This window comes from Oncorhynchus gorbuscha, linkage group LG14, assembly GCF_021184085.1.
Source record: "Oncorhynchus gorbuscha isolate QuinsamMale2020 ecotype Even-year linkage group LG14, OgorEven_v1.0, whole genome shotgun sequence".
In the NCBI taxonomy this organism is placed as follows: Eukaryota; Metazoa; Chordata; class Actinopteri; order Salmoniformes; family Salmonidae; genus Oncorhynchus; species Oncorhynchus gorbuscha.
In genome coordinates, this window is record NC_060186.1 from 32,952,946 (window position 1) to 32,967,667 (window position 14,722).

At 42.6% G+C, this 14,722-nt stretch overlaps 1 protein-coding gene across 5 annotated transcripts in view; it reads right to left on the minus strand.

Moving 5' to 3' along the window:
• Window positions 1-3,171: 3,171 nt before the first annotated feature.
• LOC123994811 (transcription factor Dp-2-like) overlaps window positions 3,172-14,722 on the minus strand; it is a 44,113-nt gene continuing 32,562 nt past the window's right edge. For 4 of the 5 annotated variants that reach the window (XM_046297812.1, XM_046297815.1, XM_046297813.1 and 1 more), the window contains 6 exons: window positions 12,402-12,548; window positions 10,081-10,149; window positions 9,135-9,286; window positions 4,789-4,955; window positions 4,667-4,694; window positions 3,172-4,324 (listed from right to left, as the gene is read on the minus strand). In XM_046297812.1, the coding sequence (XP_046153768.1) occupies window positions 4,171-4,324; window positions 4,667-4,694; window positions 4,789-4,955; window positions 9,135-9,286; window positions 10,081-10,149; window positions 12,402-12,548 (717 nt within the window). In that variant the 3' untranslated portion in view covers window positions 3,172-4,170. The remainder of the gene's footprint in view (window positions 4,325-4,666; window positions 4,695-4,788; window positions 4,956-9,134; window positions 9,287-10,080; window positions 10,150-12,401; window positions 12,549-14,722) is intronic. The other variant, XM_046297816.1, reaches the window with a different exon arrangement.

The following is a 14,722-nucleotide window of genomic DNA, read 5'->3' on the forward strand; positions in this document are numbered from 1 at the left end:
GCAGAGTCAATGTGCGGGGGCACCGGTTGGTTGAGGTAATATGTACATGTGGGTAGAGTTATTAAAGTGACTATGCATAGATGATAACAGAGAGTAGCAGCGGTGTAAAAGAGGGGGGGGGCAATGCAAATAGTCTGGGTAGCCATTTGATTAGGTGTTCAGGAGTCTTATGGCTTGGGGGTAGAAGCTGTTTAGAAGCCTCTTGGACCTAGACTTGGCGCTCCGGTACCGCTTGCCGTGCGGTAGCAGAGAGAACAGTCTTTGACTAGGGTGATTAGTCTGACAATTTTTAGGGCCTTCCTCTGACACCGCCTGGTATAGAGGTCCTGGAAGACAGGGAGCTTGGCCCCAGTGATGTACTGGGCTGTTCGCACTACCCTCTGTAGTGCCTTGCGGTCAGAGGCCGAGCAGTTGCCATACCAGGCAGTTTTGCAACAAATCAGGATACTCTGGATGGTGCAGCTGTAGAACCTTTTGGGAATCTGAGGACCCATGACAAATCTTTTCAGTCTCCTGACAGGGAATAGGTTTTGTCATGCCCTCTTCACAACTGTCTTGGTGTGCTTGGACCACATTCGTTTGTTGGTGATGTGGACACCAAGGAACTTTAAAATCTCAACCTAATCCCCTGCAACCCCTGTCGATGAGAATGGGGGCGTGCTCAGTCCTCCTTTTCCTGTAGTCCACAATCATCTCCTTTGTCTTGATCACGTTGAGGGAGAGGTTGTTGTCCTGGCACCAAACTGCAAGATTTCTGACGTCCTCCCTATAGGCTGTCTCGCCATTGTCTGTGATCAGGTTCTACCACTGTTGTGTCATCGGCAAACTTAATGATGGTGTTGGAGTCTGGCCATGCAGTCATAAGTGAACAGGGAGTACAGGAGGGGACTGAGCATGCACTCCTGAGGGGCCCCTGTGTTGAGGATCAGCGTGGCAGATGTGTTGATACCTACCCTTGCCACCTGGAAGTCCAGGATCCAGTTGCAGAGGGAGGTGTTTAGTCCCAGGGTCCTTAGCTTATTTATGAGCTTTGAGGACACTATGGTGTTGAACGCTGAGCTGTAGTCAATGAATAGCATTCTCACATAGGTGTTCCTTTCATCCAGGTGGGAAAGGGCAGTGTGGAGTGCAATATAGATTGCTGCATCTGTGGATCTGTTGGTGCAGTATGCAAATTGGAGTGGGTCTAGGGTTCCTGGGATAATGGTGTTGATTGTGATTCATGACCAGCCTTTCAAAGCACTTCATGGCTACAGACGTGAGTGGTTCGGGTCGGTAGTCATTTAGGCAGGTTACCTTAGTGTTCTTGGGCACAGAGACTATGGTGGTCTGCTTAAAACATGTTGGTATTACAGACTCTGACAGGGAGAGGTTGAAAATGTCAGTGAAGACACTCCAGTTGGTCAGCGCATGCTCGCAGTACACATCCTGGTAATCTGTCTGACCCTGCTGCCTTGTGAATGTTGACCTGTTTAAAGGTCTTACTCACATCGGCTGCGGAGAGCATGATCACAGTCTTCTGGAACAGCTGGTGCTCTCATGCATGTTTCAGTGCCATTTGCCTTGAAGCGAGCATAGAAGTAGTTTAGCTCGCCTGGTTACTACATGATTCCATGTGTTATTTCATAGTTTTGATGTCTTCACTGTAGAATAATAATGTTGAAAATTGAAAAATGAAGAAAAACCCTTTAATGACTAGGTGTTCTAAAACTTTTGACCGGTAGTGTATGTGGTAATTGCGTTGTTTGCTCTATAGCCTGTTAGTTCATATGCCTTGCAACCGTGATATGTAGGCCGAAGGCAGAGACAATAAGACACATTGGCAGAATAAATTCAACCACACCTTTTTTTCATTAAAGCATATGGCATGTAATAAACAGTTCCATAACCTACAGAAAGGCCAAGCAAGTTAATGTTTCTGACATTTCTAACTACTAAATTATTAATTTTGAACCACAGAGTTACCACAAGTCGCAAAGAAAACAGGAGCTGCCTCCACTATTCCAGCACTATTTCATCATCAAATCACCAATGCTTAGTCTAATACAGTGACAACTAAAAGATACCAAAAACAATGTAAGCTAAATATGTGGCTGTCCATGGTTCTGATGTGTGTGTGCGTGCATAAAAGAGCATGTTGACTCACCCCACTTGTAGAGAAACGCCAATGCCATCCTGTTCTTTCATGCTGACGAAATGGTCTATGACTCTGTCACACAGTACACACTTTTATTTTTTGATGTCCCAGGCTATCTGGCTAAAGTGCTTGCTCGCTAACCTAACTTCCTTTCATGGGCAATGCTAACTAGTTAACATTAGCCTTTTACATCTAGCTACACATTGAACTTCCATCTTCTTATTCCAGGGGCATATTCTATGAATTTATGGTTGGATCATGGATGTTTCTTTTGGCATTTATGAATTCACGCCACTGCTGAGGAGTCTGGCGGGCTTGTGGCAAGTTGCCAAGAGGTTTCCCTTTTGCACTTTCTTCTCATAACCTAGGACTAATTGCACAAATTTTGCAATGTTGGCATCATTCCTCAAACTTATTGTGCAAAATTCTTCAACTTGTGATTTTTGTGATGCAGCTGACGGGTCCCAGATGCAAGTGTGGAGTTTCTCAATGGGTATATTCAAATAGTCTAAAGTGGTTTCCTCTCCAGTCTCTATGCCTACTCAATCTGCACTGATGTTTTCACCCATCCCATGATTTCAGATCGATGCAGATGAAGAGGAGACGATTGAGGTGCACCGATCTCTAAAACAGAGGGCTTTGGCAAGGTTGAGAGGTGATTTCTACTCTACAAGGATAAAACTCAAGGATTAAAGAACTCTTCATAACATTGTGTACCCACATAATTTAGACACTAACCAAACCAACAGCTTAACCATTAGACCAAGATAACATTTTCTAAATCAGTGTTTCTTAATCCTGGTCCTGGGGACCCAAAGGCTGCAAAAAAATGTTTTGGGCAGTAGCACCACACCCAATTCCACTAATCAACTCAATATCAAATCTTTGATTAGTGGAATCAGGTGTGTAAGATAAAAATGTGCACCCCTTTGGGTCCCCAGGACCAGGACTAAGAAACACTGTCCTAAATAGAAGGCTTACTGATCCAATTAAATGTGGTGTCCATGAGATAAATACTTCACTTGGAGAAAATACAGGTTTAACCAAAATGGATGTTTATTTACATATATTTACAGACCCAGTCATTTCTGCAACTACATAGCATAACCTCCTAAAAGAGAGTACACACGTTTGCCCAAGTGGAATGTCCACTGAGTGTAGGGCCTAACGAGCTCAAGGTTCATGACAACATATCAAGGACGCATTCAGGAGGGTGCAACGCATTTAACAGAATAGGCCATTACATGTTGGCTCAAGGATTATATTAAAAAAGGCATTGATGAGAGACAGACTAATAATGGTTCACACTTAAAAGAGAACTACATTCACTCATAATGTACCCTTGTTTCTAGACAAGGTAGAGCTAATACCTGGGCAAAAGTTTGCTGCTGGTATCTTTCCACACAGTTGCATCAAGTGGCTAACAGTAAACTGCAAAAAGAATAAAAGAGTATCATAAGTAACTTTTGTTTGTTGTTGCGTTAAAGTTAGAACAGAATACAAAACCACTAGCCTACATCAACACGCATACTATTCATATACGTTTGACATGTTTCAATGTAAAAAGAAAATAAATATTTAAGATATCTTTAATAATCACAAAAAATATTCAGTCGCCGAGTCTGGTGCGTCGAGACAGTGTGAGCGTTTTGATGCATAGCCGCACTGCTCCTAGTGCTTACGTCTAGAAGAAAACACCTACAAAACATTGCACTCCATCTAAAGACAACAAACCATTTTTCAAGGAGTTGAGTTTACGCAGCTATCCCCTCTCTTGGCAGAAAGCGACACGGAAGTAATTTACAAAAAATAACTACAATGGAGAAATTAAGAGGGAGACCGAGATATAAATACTTCTAAAATATCTTATTATAGACCTGAATGATTGGCAGCTTATTTCCTGTATATCTGGCCACATGCCCAGAGAACTTACATTCCCCCTGTGAACAGAGTGGGAGACAAGAGTCCTGTCCCAGAGAGGGAGCGGTATGGTGTATCACTGATGCCTGCCCGGCTGTCTGTTTGTCCGTCAGTCACTCTGGGGAAGAGGGTTCATCATCATCGTCCTCCTCTTCCTCGTTGAAGGAGCTGGGCGTCTGGCCTCGAGACTCTGAGAGGGCGGTGCAACTGTGGCTGAAGCTCCGACTTCCATTCAAAGAGGCGGAGTCTAGGTCACCTGGGAAAGAGCTGAACCATGACAACCCACACCACTGGTCAGTTACTTCAGTTCTCAAATTAAAATCAATCATGTCACCTTAAGTAATTTATATTTTATGATCCCTGTGTGGCTTGAGATTTCCTGTTATCAGTAAGGTGTGTAAAGACACATTTTGCCACACAAAAACTGGATCACTTCCTGGATACATCCCAAATGGCACCATTTTCCCTATATAGTGCACTACTTTTGAACAGAGCCCTCTGTGCCCTGGTCAAAAGTAGTGCACTATAAAGGGAAAAGGATGTTCCTGTGTGGTAGTGGATTGTGTTTAAATCAAATTTTGAATTTAAAAGTTATGAAAGGTAATCTACCTTGTTTGACTGGTGCCTCTTGCTATGCCTGTGGAAGGGGAGATTGAAATTACAGAAATGGCCTGCACACGCTCACACATGTCAAAAAAGATTGTCAATGAAGGGCATTTTCCCACTCTCACCTATGACGTAGGTCTCCAGAGACCTGGGGATGAGGGACTTGGCAACAATGAGATTGTCTGTGGTGCACTTCCCACTCTCCAGGCCCAGGGACATCCCCATGCGCTTCAGAATCTCTATGTCGTCATGGATCTCAAAGGTGTTGTCAAAGTTGAAAAGGTATTCGCATCTACAGTAAGGACGTCAAAATGTTCAGACTGCTGCACAGAACCTATGGACTCTAGTCTAGAGTGCATTGTTAAATTGTGCTTAGGAGCTTCTACCCCCAAGCCATTAGACAGCTGAACAATTCATAGAAATCTCCACCGGACAATTTACATCGAGCCCCCCCCTGTACACTGCTACTACTCGCTGTTTGTTTGTTACCTATGCATAGTCACTTCACCCCCACCTACATGTACAGATTACCTCAACTAGCCTGTACCCCTGCACATTGACTTAGTACCGGTGCCCCCTGTATATAGCCTCATTATTGTGTTACTTTTTATTATTACTTTTTATTTTTGCCTACTTGGTAAATATTTTCCTCTTGAACTGCACTGTTGGTTAAGGGCTTGTAAGTAAGCATTTCACGGTAAAGTCTACACTTGTTGTATTCGGCGCATGTGGCAAATAAAGTTTGATTTGATTTATTTTACTCTCTATGGTTAAATTAGGACGTAATAGATAAAATAGAAAAAAATGGAATTACTTATTTAATTATGGTATATTATGCTAATTTCTCTATGGTGGACGAACGCGTTACTACATTACAGACTCAAGTTTTCAACACAAGAATTACAGGAAATACATATCCTTTTACCTCAGATTGGTGATGTTAGTATTAATGTTTATAGTCATCACAATCTCAAAATCAATTGCTTAAAAACAGATCAATATCTGTTTGCCATTTTCAGACCACGGTGGCTAGGGGGAAAAAAAAGGGCGCTCCATAAATGTCTCTGTCTCAACATTAATTAATGGATTTGAGGGTTACACTATCTTTCAAATTAAAGACAAACCCTTTCGCTATTTAGAAACCGATGTGAGGTGGTGATTCGTTGAAATTATTCCGTCAAAAAAGTGTAGTTTCCTTTTCCGTATTCTCCATCTAACAAAATGATTTTCTCAGAGATATACACTGAGTGTACAAAACATCATCAACACCTACTCTTTCCATGACACACTGACCAGGTGAAGCCAGGTGAAAGCTATGATCCCTTTTTGATGTCAGTTTTTAAATCCAGTTCAAATCAGTGTAGATGAAGGGGAGGAGACAGGTTAAAGAAGGATTTGCAAGCCTTGAGACAATTGAGACATGGATTGTGTATGTGTGCCATTCAGAGGGTGAATGGGCAAGACAAAATATTCAAGTGCCTTTGAACGAGGTATGGTAGTAGGTGCCAAGCACACCTGTTTGATTGTGTCAAAAACTGCAACGGTGCTGGGTTTTTCAAACAGTTTCCCATGTGTATTAAGAATGGTCCACCACCCAAAGGACATCCAGACAATTTCACACAAATGTGGGATGCATTGGAGTCAACATGGGCCAGCATCCCTGTGGAATGCTTTCTACACCTTGTAGAGTCCATGCCCCGATTAATTGAGACTGTTTTGGGGGGAAGGGGGGTGCATCGTGTGAGTTTGACCAATCGTGAGTCGACATCGCCTACTAATTGGTTGATGTCATTCTTTTTTTACTAAAAAACAAACATGCCATTTTCACATATGTTGATGCTGGAGATATGAAGCTGAATATTTTTTCCATTGGTTTCAATACAATATCGATGTGAGTGAATCATTTGCACATGCTATTGATTACAGTAACACAGAACAAGCTAATCAATTCCAGTTGAGTGACTGCTTGGTAAATATTGGTGTGTGTGCAGTTTATGAAGGTACTAATATAGCAAAATACAAGTAATCTGAACACAATGTGTAGGGGGTAACTTTTATGTATTGGTCTCCGATGAAGGCTGAGGCCGATAACTACCGTAATTTCCGGACTATAAGCCGCTATTTTTTCCCCCACGCTTTGAACCTCGCGGTCTATACAATGACGCGGCTAATTTATGGATTTTTCCCGCTTTCACAAGATTCATGCCGCCAAAAAACTGAGCACCGTCACATAATGTGACGTAAATCGAGCGCGCTCAAACTTCCCATCATTCTGATTACGGTAGTCATTTTGTCACCCTCATCATGGCAAAGACACGGAGAAATGCATATGATGCAGCTTTCAAGTTGAAGGTGATCGATCTGGCTGTTGGAAAAGGAAATAGAGCTGTTGCACGGGAGCTTGGCCTTAATGAGTCGATGATAAGACGTTGGAAACAGCAGCGTGAGGAACTGACTCAAAAAGACAACAAAAGCTTTCAGAGGGAAGAAAAGCAGATGGCCCAAACTAGAAAATGAGCTGTTTCAACTGTGCAGATCCGACTGAATGCCAAAACAAATCGCCACCGCAATGAAGTTTGAGGATTTTAGGAGGTGGACCATTGTGGTGTCTAAGATTTATGAGACGTAAAGGCCTGTCCATCAGGGTACGGACGAGTCTGTCAGCAGCTCCCTCCTGACTACGAGGAAAAAGTTTCAAACTTCCCCAAATTCACTGATGCAAAGATAGAATGCTCCTCTATCGGCCCGCACGACATCATAAATATGGATGAGGTTCCTCTGACGTTTGACCTGCCTCTCACTCTGACTGTCTACAGGAAAGGCGAAAACAACTGGGCATGAAAAAAACGCACTTCACCTGTGTTCAGAGCTGCACGGCATCGGGAGAAAAGCTTCCACCGATGTTGAATTTTAAACACATGACGATGCCAAAAGAAAAATACCAGAGAGGAATTGTTATGAAAGTGAACAAGAAAGGATGGATGACGGAAGGCCTAATGCATGAATGGCATACGGAGTGTTACGGCAAGCGACCGGGAGGATTCTTTCACAAGAACAAGGCATTGCTCATGTTGGACAGCATGAGGGCCCACATAACAGATTCTGTGAAAGAAGCCATCAAGAGGACAAACTCAATTACAGCTGTGATTCCTGGGGGCACAACAAAGTATTTGCAGCCACTCGACATCAGTGTAAATCGTGCATTTAAGGTGGCGCTCCGTGTTCAGTGGGAGGCTTGGATGACAAGTGGGGAGAAATCCTTCACTAAAACGGGTCGCATGCGAAGAGCCACTTATGGTCAAGTCTGCCAGTGGGTCCTGACAGCGTGGAGCATGGTCATAAAATCCACTATCATCAACGGGTTTCGAAAGGCTGGACTGCTGCGCGTTGTTGAGGGCAGTTCAGCGGGGAATTTGCATCCGGATGAAAGTGACGAGAGCGACAATGAAAACGATCCAACATCGGATGAAGCAATTCTAAGGCTATTCAACTCCGACACCGAAGGAGATGACTTCAGGGGTTTCAGTACACAGGAGGAGGAAGATAGTGTGACCAATGACTTTCTTGGTAAGCTACTGTTTTAATTTTTGTTACAAGCCGTGCTTCGTTAAAGCCTATTTATTTTTGTTACATGCCGTGTTTCGTTAAAGCCTATTTATTTTTGTTACATGCCGTGTTTCGTTAAAGCCTATTTATTTTTGTTACAAGCCGTGTTTCGTTTAAAGGCTGTGTAGAGTAAAGTAAATTTGTTTCAATGTACCGGTAGGCATCTGCGGCTTATTTACGTACAAAATACATATTTTTTTAAATAATTCAGTTAGCTTAATAGTCCAGAAATTACGGTAAAGCTTATTAAAGAGCAGTGATACTATCAAGAGCAGTGTGCTGGTTCCTTCTTTTTTCTCATTTTATTCAACTGTAACCATGCACCTGCAAAAAAGATAGCTCAGATGTGTGAGTGCCTTTTGAATTATGTCTTCAAACTTATTCCAGCAAACTGATTATGTATTTAGACATATAAAACCGGTGTTTTTGACACTCGGCCATAAATCAGAAAGCCAGGAAGGCAGCAAAAGTATAATTTTCAATCTGTTTTAGGAATATAAATGGTACTTTAAAAAAAATTCAACAGGATTCTACTGTATCAGGTAAAAATGTGCAATGACATTGATTTTGATGAAATTGTGAAAATATGTTTGTACTGGCTACCTACAGAGTTGGAGGATTACTGTGAGAAAGCAGGTTTGTATTGTAGCCATCTGTATAAATGACATGTAATGATAATCATGGTAAAACCTTGTGATCCTACCTGAATTTACTTTCAGCACTGTAGGAGAAATGTTGGCGTTTCAATGATAAAGGCGCAATGAACATGTGTATTATACTACAGTGGCAATTAGAGTAGCAATTCAGTAGTGAGTGACCTAGAGTTGTCTTTGCATTAGGGTGAAGACATTGCAGTGACACATACTTGTCACTGGAGATGGAGCAGTCTATGACGGTGCGTACGTCTGTGTTGAGGATGATGAAGGGGAGCTGGATGACAGAGCCGGAAGGGGGAGGGGCCAGGGAGGAAGTTTCTCTGACTTTGTTTCTCTGCACAAGGTTCTTGAATGCGATTTGCTGTTTGAGAAGAGATGAGCAATATTCAGAAACACATCGATTTAGTTCGCCTTGCTATGGTATTTCATTAATCTTCCATTGGTCCTGAACTTTCGAACACAACTATCCACACAGACACATTGTTACTACAACTACAGCTAATCCTATCGATACATACTCTAAAAACATCTATCCCCACATACACAAACACACATTTTCATTCTCTGAAGGTTGAGAGTGTATGGTTCTTGAGTGGAACTCCATCATGATACGTCATGGGGCAACAAGTCTATCCTGGTCAGGTCATGTGTTCAGGAAAAACGCCTGGCTGTAACATATCATGGCTAAATCAATGCTAAGTGAAAACCTCAGAGGAATCTGAGCTTAGGTTGAAGCTTAAATCTAGCTTTAGAGTAAGTTAGCGTCACCAGGTCAGAGCAGTAGGGAGCCAACACACCAATCAATCAGAGATACAATGAATGAATGAAAACTATCCGTGGTGAGGTACATTTAAAGAAAAAGACTGCAAATAAAATTTGGTGATCGCAGAGTCCTTCTCTCAGGGAGAAGTAATCAATCAAGAGATCCTTGACCCCTCCCACACTCTCTGGCCTTCTGGGAACTCCACGGGGTCACACAAAGGTTCCCCGTCATATGCTAATGAGATGCTAACAAGTGTGGTGTTTTTCAATGGATTTATAGATGGACAGCTGCCTAGCTCATCACTCACGACCAAGGTATCCGAAAAAAGATAAGCATGTGCACACCCACAAATGCATTCAAAACACACACACACACCAGAGACTGCTCCGTACCTGCAGTATGAGTTCTTCCAGCTGAGTTCTCTTCTGTCTGATCCTCTTCAGGCATTTCTGTTTCTCCACCTGATTGGGGAAACAGTTCAAGTATTTTAGAAAGACAGTTATTGTCACGCCTTGGTCATTGTATTTTGTGTTTTTGTTATATGTTTGGGTAGGCCAGGGTGTGACATGGGTTTATATGTTGTTTTTCGTATTGGGGTTGGTAGTATTTGGGATCGCGGCTATTAGGGGTGTTGTATAGGCTTGGCTGCCTGAGGCGATTCTCAATTGGAGTCAGGTGCGTCGCGTTGTCTCTGATTGGGAACCGTATTTAGGCAGCCTGTCTTTCGCTTTGTATTTTGTGGGTGTTTGTTCCTGTCTCTGTGTAGTAGTCACCAGATAGGCTGTATTAGTTTCACGTTCCGTTCTGTTGTTTTTGTATTTCAGTTATTTCATGTACTGCTATTCTGTTCATTAAAGTCATGAGTAACCTACACGCTGCATTTCGGTCTGACTTTCTTCATTCAACAGACGAACGCCGTTACAGTTATGTTATACCAGTCCTAACAGTAACAAAATAATACATTACTTAAAGAATCTCAAAGCATTCCTAATGCAAAACAAACAAGCAATTTAAAAAGAAACATCGGCTTCAACAGTATCTAGATCAGCATATATAGTTATTTTTGAGTGCTTCTTGAAGGCTCCAGATGGCAGCCACGGTAATGACATGGTCTGGAAGTTAATGACGAGATGTAGATGGTCAGCGGGGGTGGTGGTCGGTGTACTGTCTTTGCCCCTCTTCCATCCAAACCCCACTTCACCCCTTGCTCCAAAAGAGCCCTACCCATATCAACCACTCAGACTATCGTTATTTAAGTAACTGACCAGTGTAAAGCAAGACAATTACTATTTGTATTGTCAGACAGTAGTGATAGCACTACCCCACGACCCCTCTTTCTCATTGTCACCATCATGCCCAGTCCTCCACCAAAATGGGTCTCTGTTTTATCGTACAAATCTATGCTCTGCAGAAAGTTGACACATGATATATAGTGCATTCGGAAATTATTCAGGCCCTTTGGCTTTTTCCACAATTTGCTACGTCACAGCCTAAATTCTAAAATGGATTCAATTGTCCCCCCCCCCATCATCAATCTGACAAAGCAAAAACAGGTTTTTAGAAGTGTTAGCAAATTTCTTTATATATATAAACTGAAATATAACACCTACATAAATATTCAGACCATTTAATCAGTACTTTGTTGAAGCAGGGATTACACCTGTATTTGGAGAGTTTCTCCCATTCTTCTCTGCAGATCCTCTCAAGCTCTGTCAGGATGGATGGGGAGCGTAGCTGCACCGCTATTGTCAGGTCTCTCCAGAGATCAGATAGTTTGATTGGGTTCAAGTCCGGGCTCTGGCTGGGTCACTCAAGGACATTCAGAGACTTGTCCCGAAGCTACTCCTGCATTGTCTTGGCTGTTTGCTTAGGGTCATTATCTTGTTGGGAGGTGAACCTTCACCCCAGTCTGAGGTCCTGAGCGCTATGGAGAAGGTTTTCTTCAAGGATCTCTCAGTACTTTTCTCTGTTCATCTTTCCCTTGATCCTGACTAGTCTCCCAGTCCCTGTCGCTGAAAAACATCCCTAGAGCACGATGCTGCAACCAGCATTCTTAACTGTAGGGATGGTGTCAGGTTTCCTCCAGACATGACGCTTAGCATTCAGGCCAAAGAGTTCAATCTTGGTTTCATCAGACCAGATAATCTTGTTTCTCTTGGGCTGTCATGTACCTTTAACTGAGGAGTGGCTTCCGTCTGGCCACTCTACCATAAAGGCCTGATTGGTGGAGTGTTGCAGAGATGGTTGTCCTTCTGGAAGGTTATCTCATCTCCACAGAGGATCTCTGGAGCTCTGTCAGAGTAACCATCTGGTTCATGGTTGCCTCCCCGACAAAGGCCCTTCTCCCCCAATTGCTCAGTTTGGCTGGGCGGCCAGCTCTAGGAAGAGTCTTGATTGTTCCAAACATCTTCCTTCTAAGAATGGAGGCCACTGTGTTCTTGGGGAGAAACATCAAGGATAATCAATGGAAAAAGGATGCATCTGAGCTCAATTTCAAGTCTCATAGCAAAGAGTCTGAATAAATAAGGTAGTTCTGTTTATTTTTAATAAATCTACAAAAATGTGAGAAAAAAAAGTTAATTGTAATTATAGGGTATTGTGTGTATATCTAGAGAGGTGACAGTGACAGATGTCAAGGAGTGGCTGTCAAGGCTCACTTTCAGCTCCCAGAGAGCTCTGCTGGTTTAAAGTATGTCTGTCTGTGTGTGATCACCTCCAGGTTTTGACACTCCTGGGCCGAGTTGGTGGGCAGGCCAATCCAGCGGATCTCCTTCTTCTCCTTGGAGATGATGTTCATGGCCATCAGCACGTTGAGAGCATCATACACACGCCTGCGGATGTTCTTCTGGTCATACACCTGCTGGGGAGGGAGAGGGATAGAGTGAGGAAAGAGAAAAGAAGCGAGTAAAGAAAAGAGATGACATAAGAGAAGAGCAAGGAAACAGATACTAGCAGAGAAGAGGTTATGATTCTAAGCTTGTCTTGGGGGTGGTCAAGGGGCATCTCATTAGTAACTGTCCCATGGTGTGTGTCCCTGGCCAGGACTACTCGCTACCCCTCCTGCGGCGCACTAACTGCTAGCCCTCATGGTTAATCTGTTTTTAATGAATGATAGATACTGTTTAACATTCCACAGGAAGTAAGCAGATTAGGTCTGGGGCCAAGCTATTTTTAAAGGGGCCATGTTATTATTAATACCGGAAAGTATTCAGCGGTTGGCCCCCTCCCCACTATTAAAACAGCCAAACTTTCAGTTGGACTCCTCCAACACAATGTTTTAGGACGCAAGGGAACCGTTTGCAACATAAACAACATTCCATAGTCTCTACGAGCTCAAATGTGTAATTCGTTAATTGGTTATCTTGAACAGTTTATGAATGGAAAAACAAACTTCTCTTATTTATTCAGGGTAGCCCAATTGAGACCAGGATCTCATTCCCAATAGTGCCCTGAGTACAACAATTTTCTCAAAAACAGAAAGAAAAATGTACATAAAAAATGTAAGAATTAAAATACCAACAGGCTAGCCTGTTGGCCAGATCGGTTTGTTCTTTAGTTACAGTGCCTTGCGAAAGTATTCGGCCCCCTTGAACTTCGTGACCTTTTGCCACATTTCAGGCTTCAAACAAAGATATAAAACTGTATTTTTTTGTGAAGAATCAACAACAAGTGGGACACAATCATGAAGTGGAAAGACATTTATTGGATATTTCAAACTTTTTTAACAAATCAAAAACTGAAAACTTGGGCGTGCAAAATTATTCAGCCCCTTTACTTTCAGTGCAGCAAACTCTCTCCAGATGTTCAGTGAGGATCTCTGAATGATCCAATGTTGACCTAAATGACTAATGATGATAAATACAATCCACCTGTGTGTAATCAAGTCTCCGTATAAATGCACCTGCACTGTGATAGTCTCAGAGGTCCATTAAAAGCGCAGAGAGCATCATGAAGAACAAGGAACACACCAGGCAGGTCCGAGATACTGTTGTGAAGAAGTTTAAAGCCGGATTTGGATACAAAAAGATTTCCCAAGCTTTAAACATCCCAAGGAGCACTGTGCAAGCGATAATATTGAAATGGAAGGAGTATCAGACCACTGCAAATCTATCAAGACCTGGCCGTCCCTCTAAACTTTCAGCTCATACAAGGAGAAGACTGATCAGAGATGCAGCCAAGAGGCCCATGATCACTCTGGATGAACTGCAGAGATCTACAGCTGAGGTGGGACACTCTGTCCATAGGACAACAATCAGTCGTATATTGCACAAATCTGGCCTTTATGGAAGAGTGGCAAGAAGAAAGCCATTTCTTAAAGATATCCATAAAAAGTGTTGTTTAAAGTTTGCCACAAGCCACCTGGTAGACACACCAAACATGTGGAAGAAGGTGCTCTGGTCAGATGAAACCAAAATTGAACTTTTTGGCAACAATGCAAAACGCTATGTTTGGCGTAAAAGCAACACAGCTCATCACCCTTAACACCATCCCCACTGTCAAACATGGTGGTGGCAGCATCATGGTTTGGGCCTGCTTTTCTTCAGCACGGACAGGGAAGATGGTTAAAATTGATGGGAAGATGGATGGAGCCAAATACAGGACCATTCTGGAAGAAAACCTGATGGAGTCTGCAAAAGACCTGAGACTGGGACGGAGATTTGTCTTCCAACAAGACAATGATCCAAAACATAAAGCAAAATCTACAATGGAATGGTTCAAAAATAAACATATCCAGGTGTTAGAATGGCCAAGTCAAAGTCCAGACCTGAATCCAATCGAGAATCTGTGGAAAGAACTGAAAACTGCTGTTCACAAATGCTCTCCATCCAACCTTACTGAGCTCGAGCTGTTTTGCAAGGAGGAATGGGAAAAAATGTCAGTCTCTCGATGTGCAAAACTGATAGAGACATACCCCAAGCGACATACAGCTGTAATCGCAGCAAAAGGTGGCGCTACAAAGTATTAACTTAAGGGGGCTGAATAATTTTTGATTTATTAAAAAAGTTTGAAATATCCAATAAATGTCGTTCCACT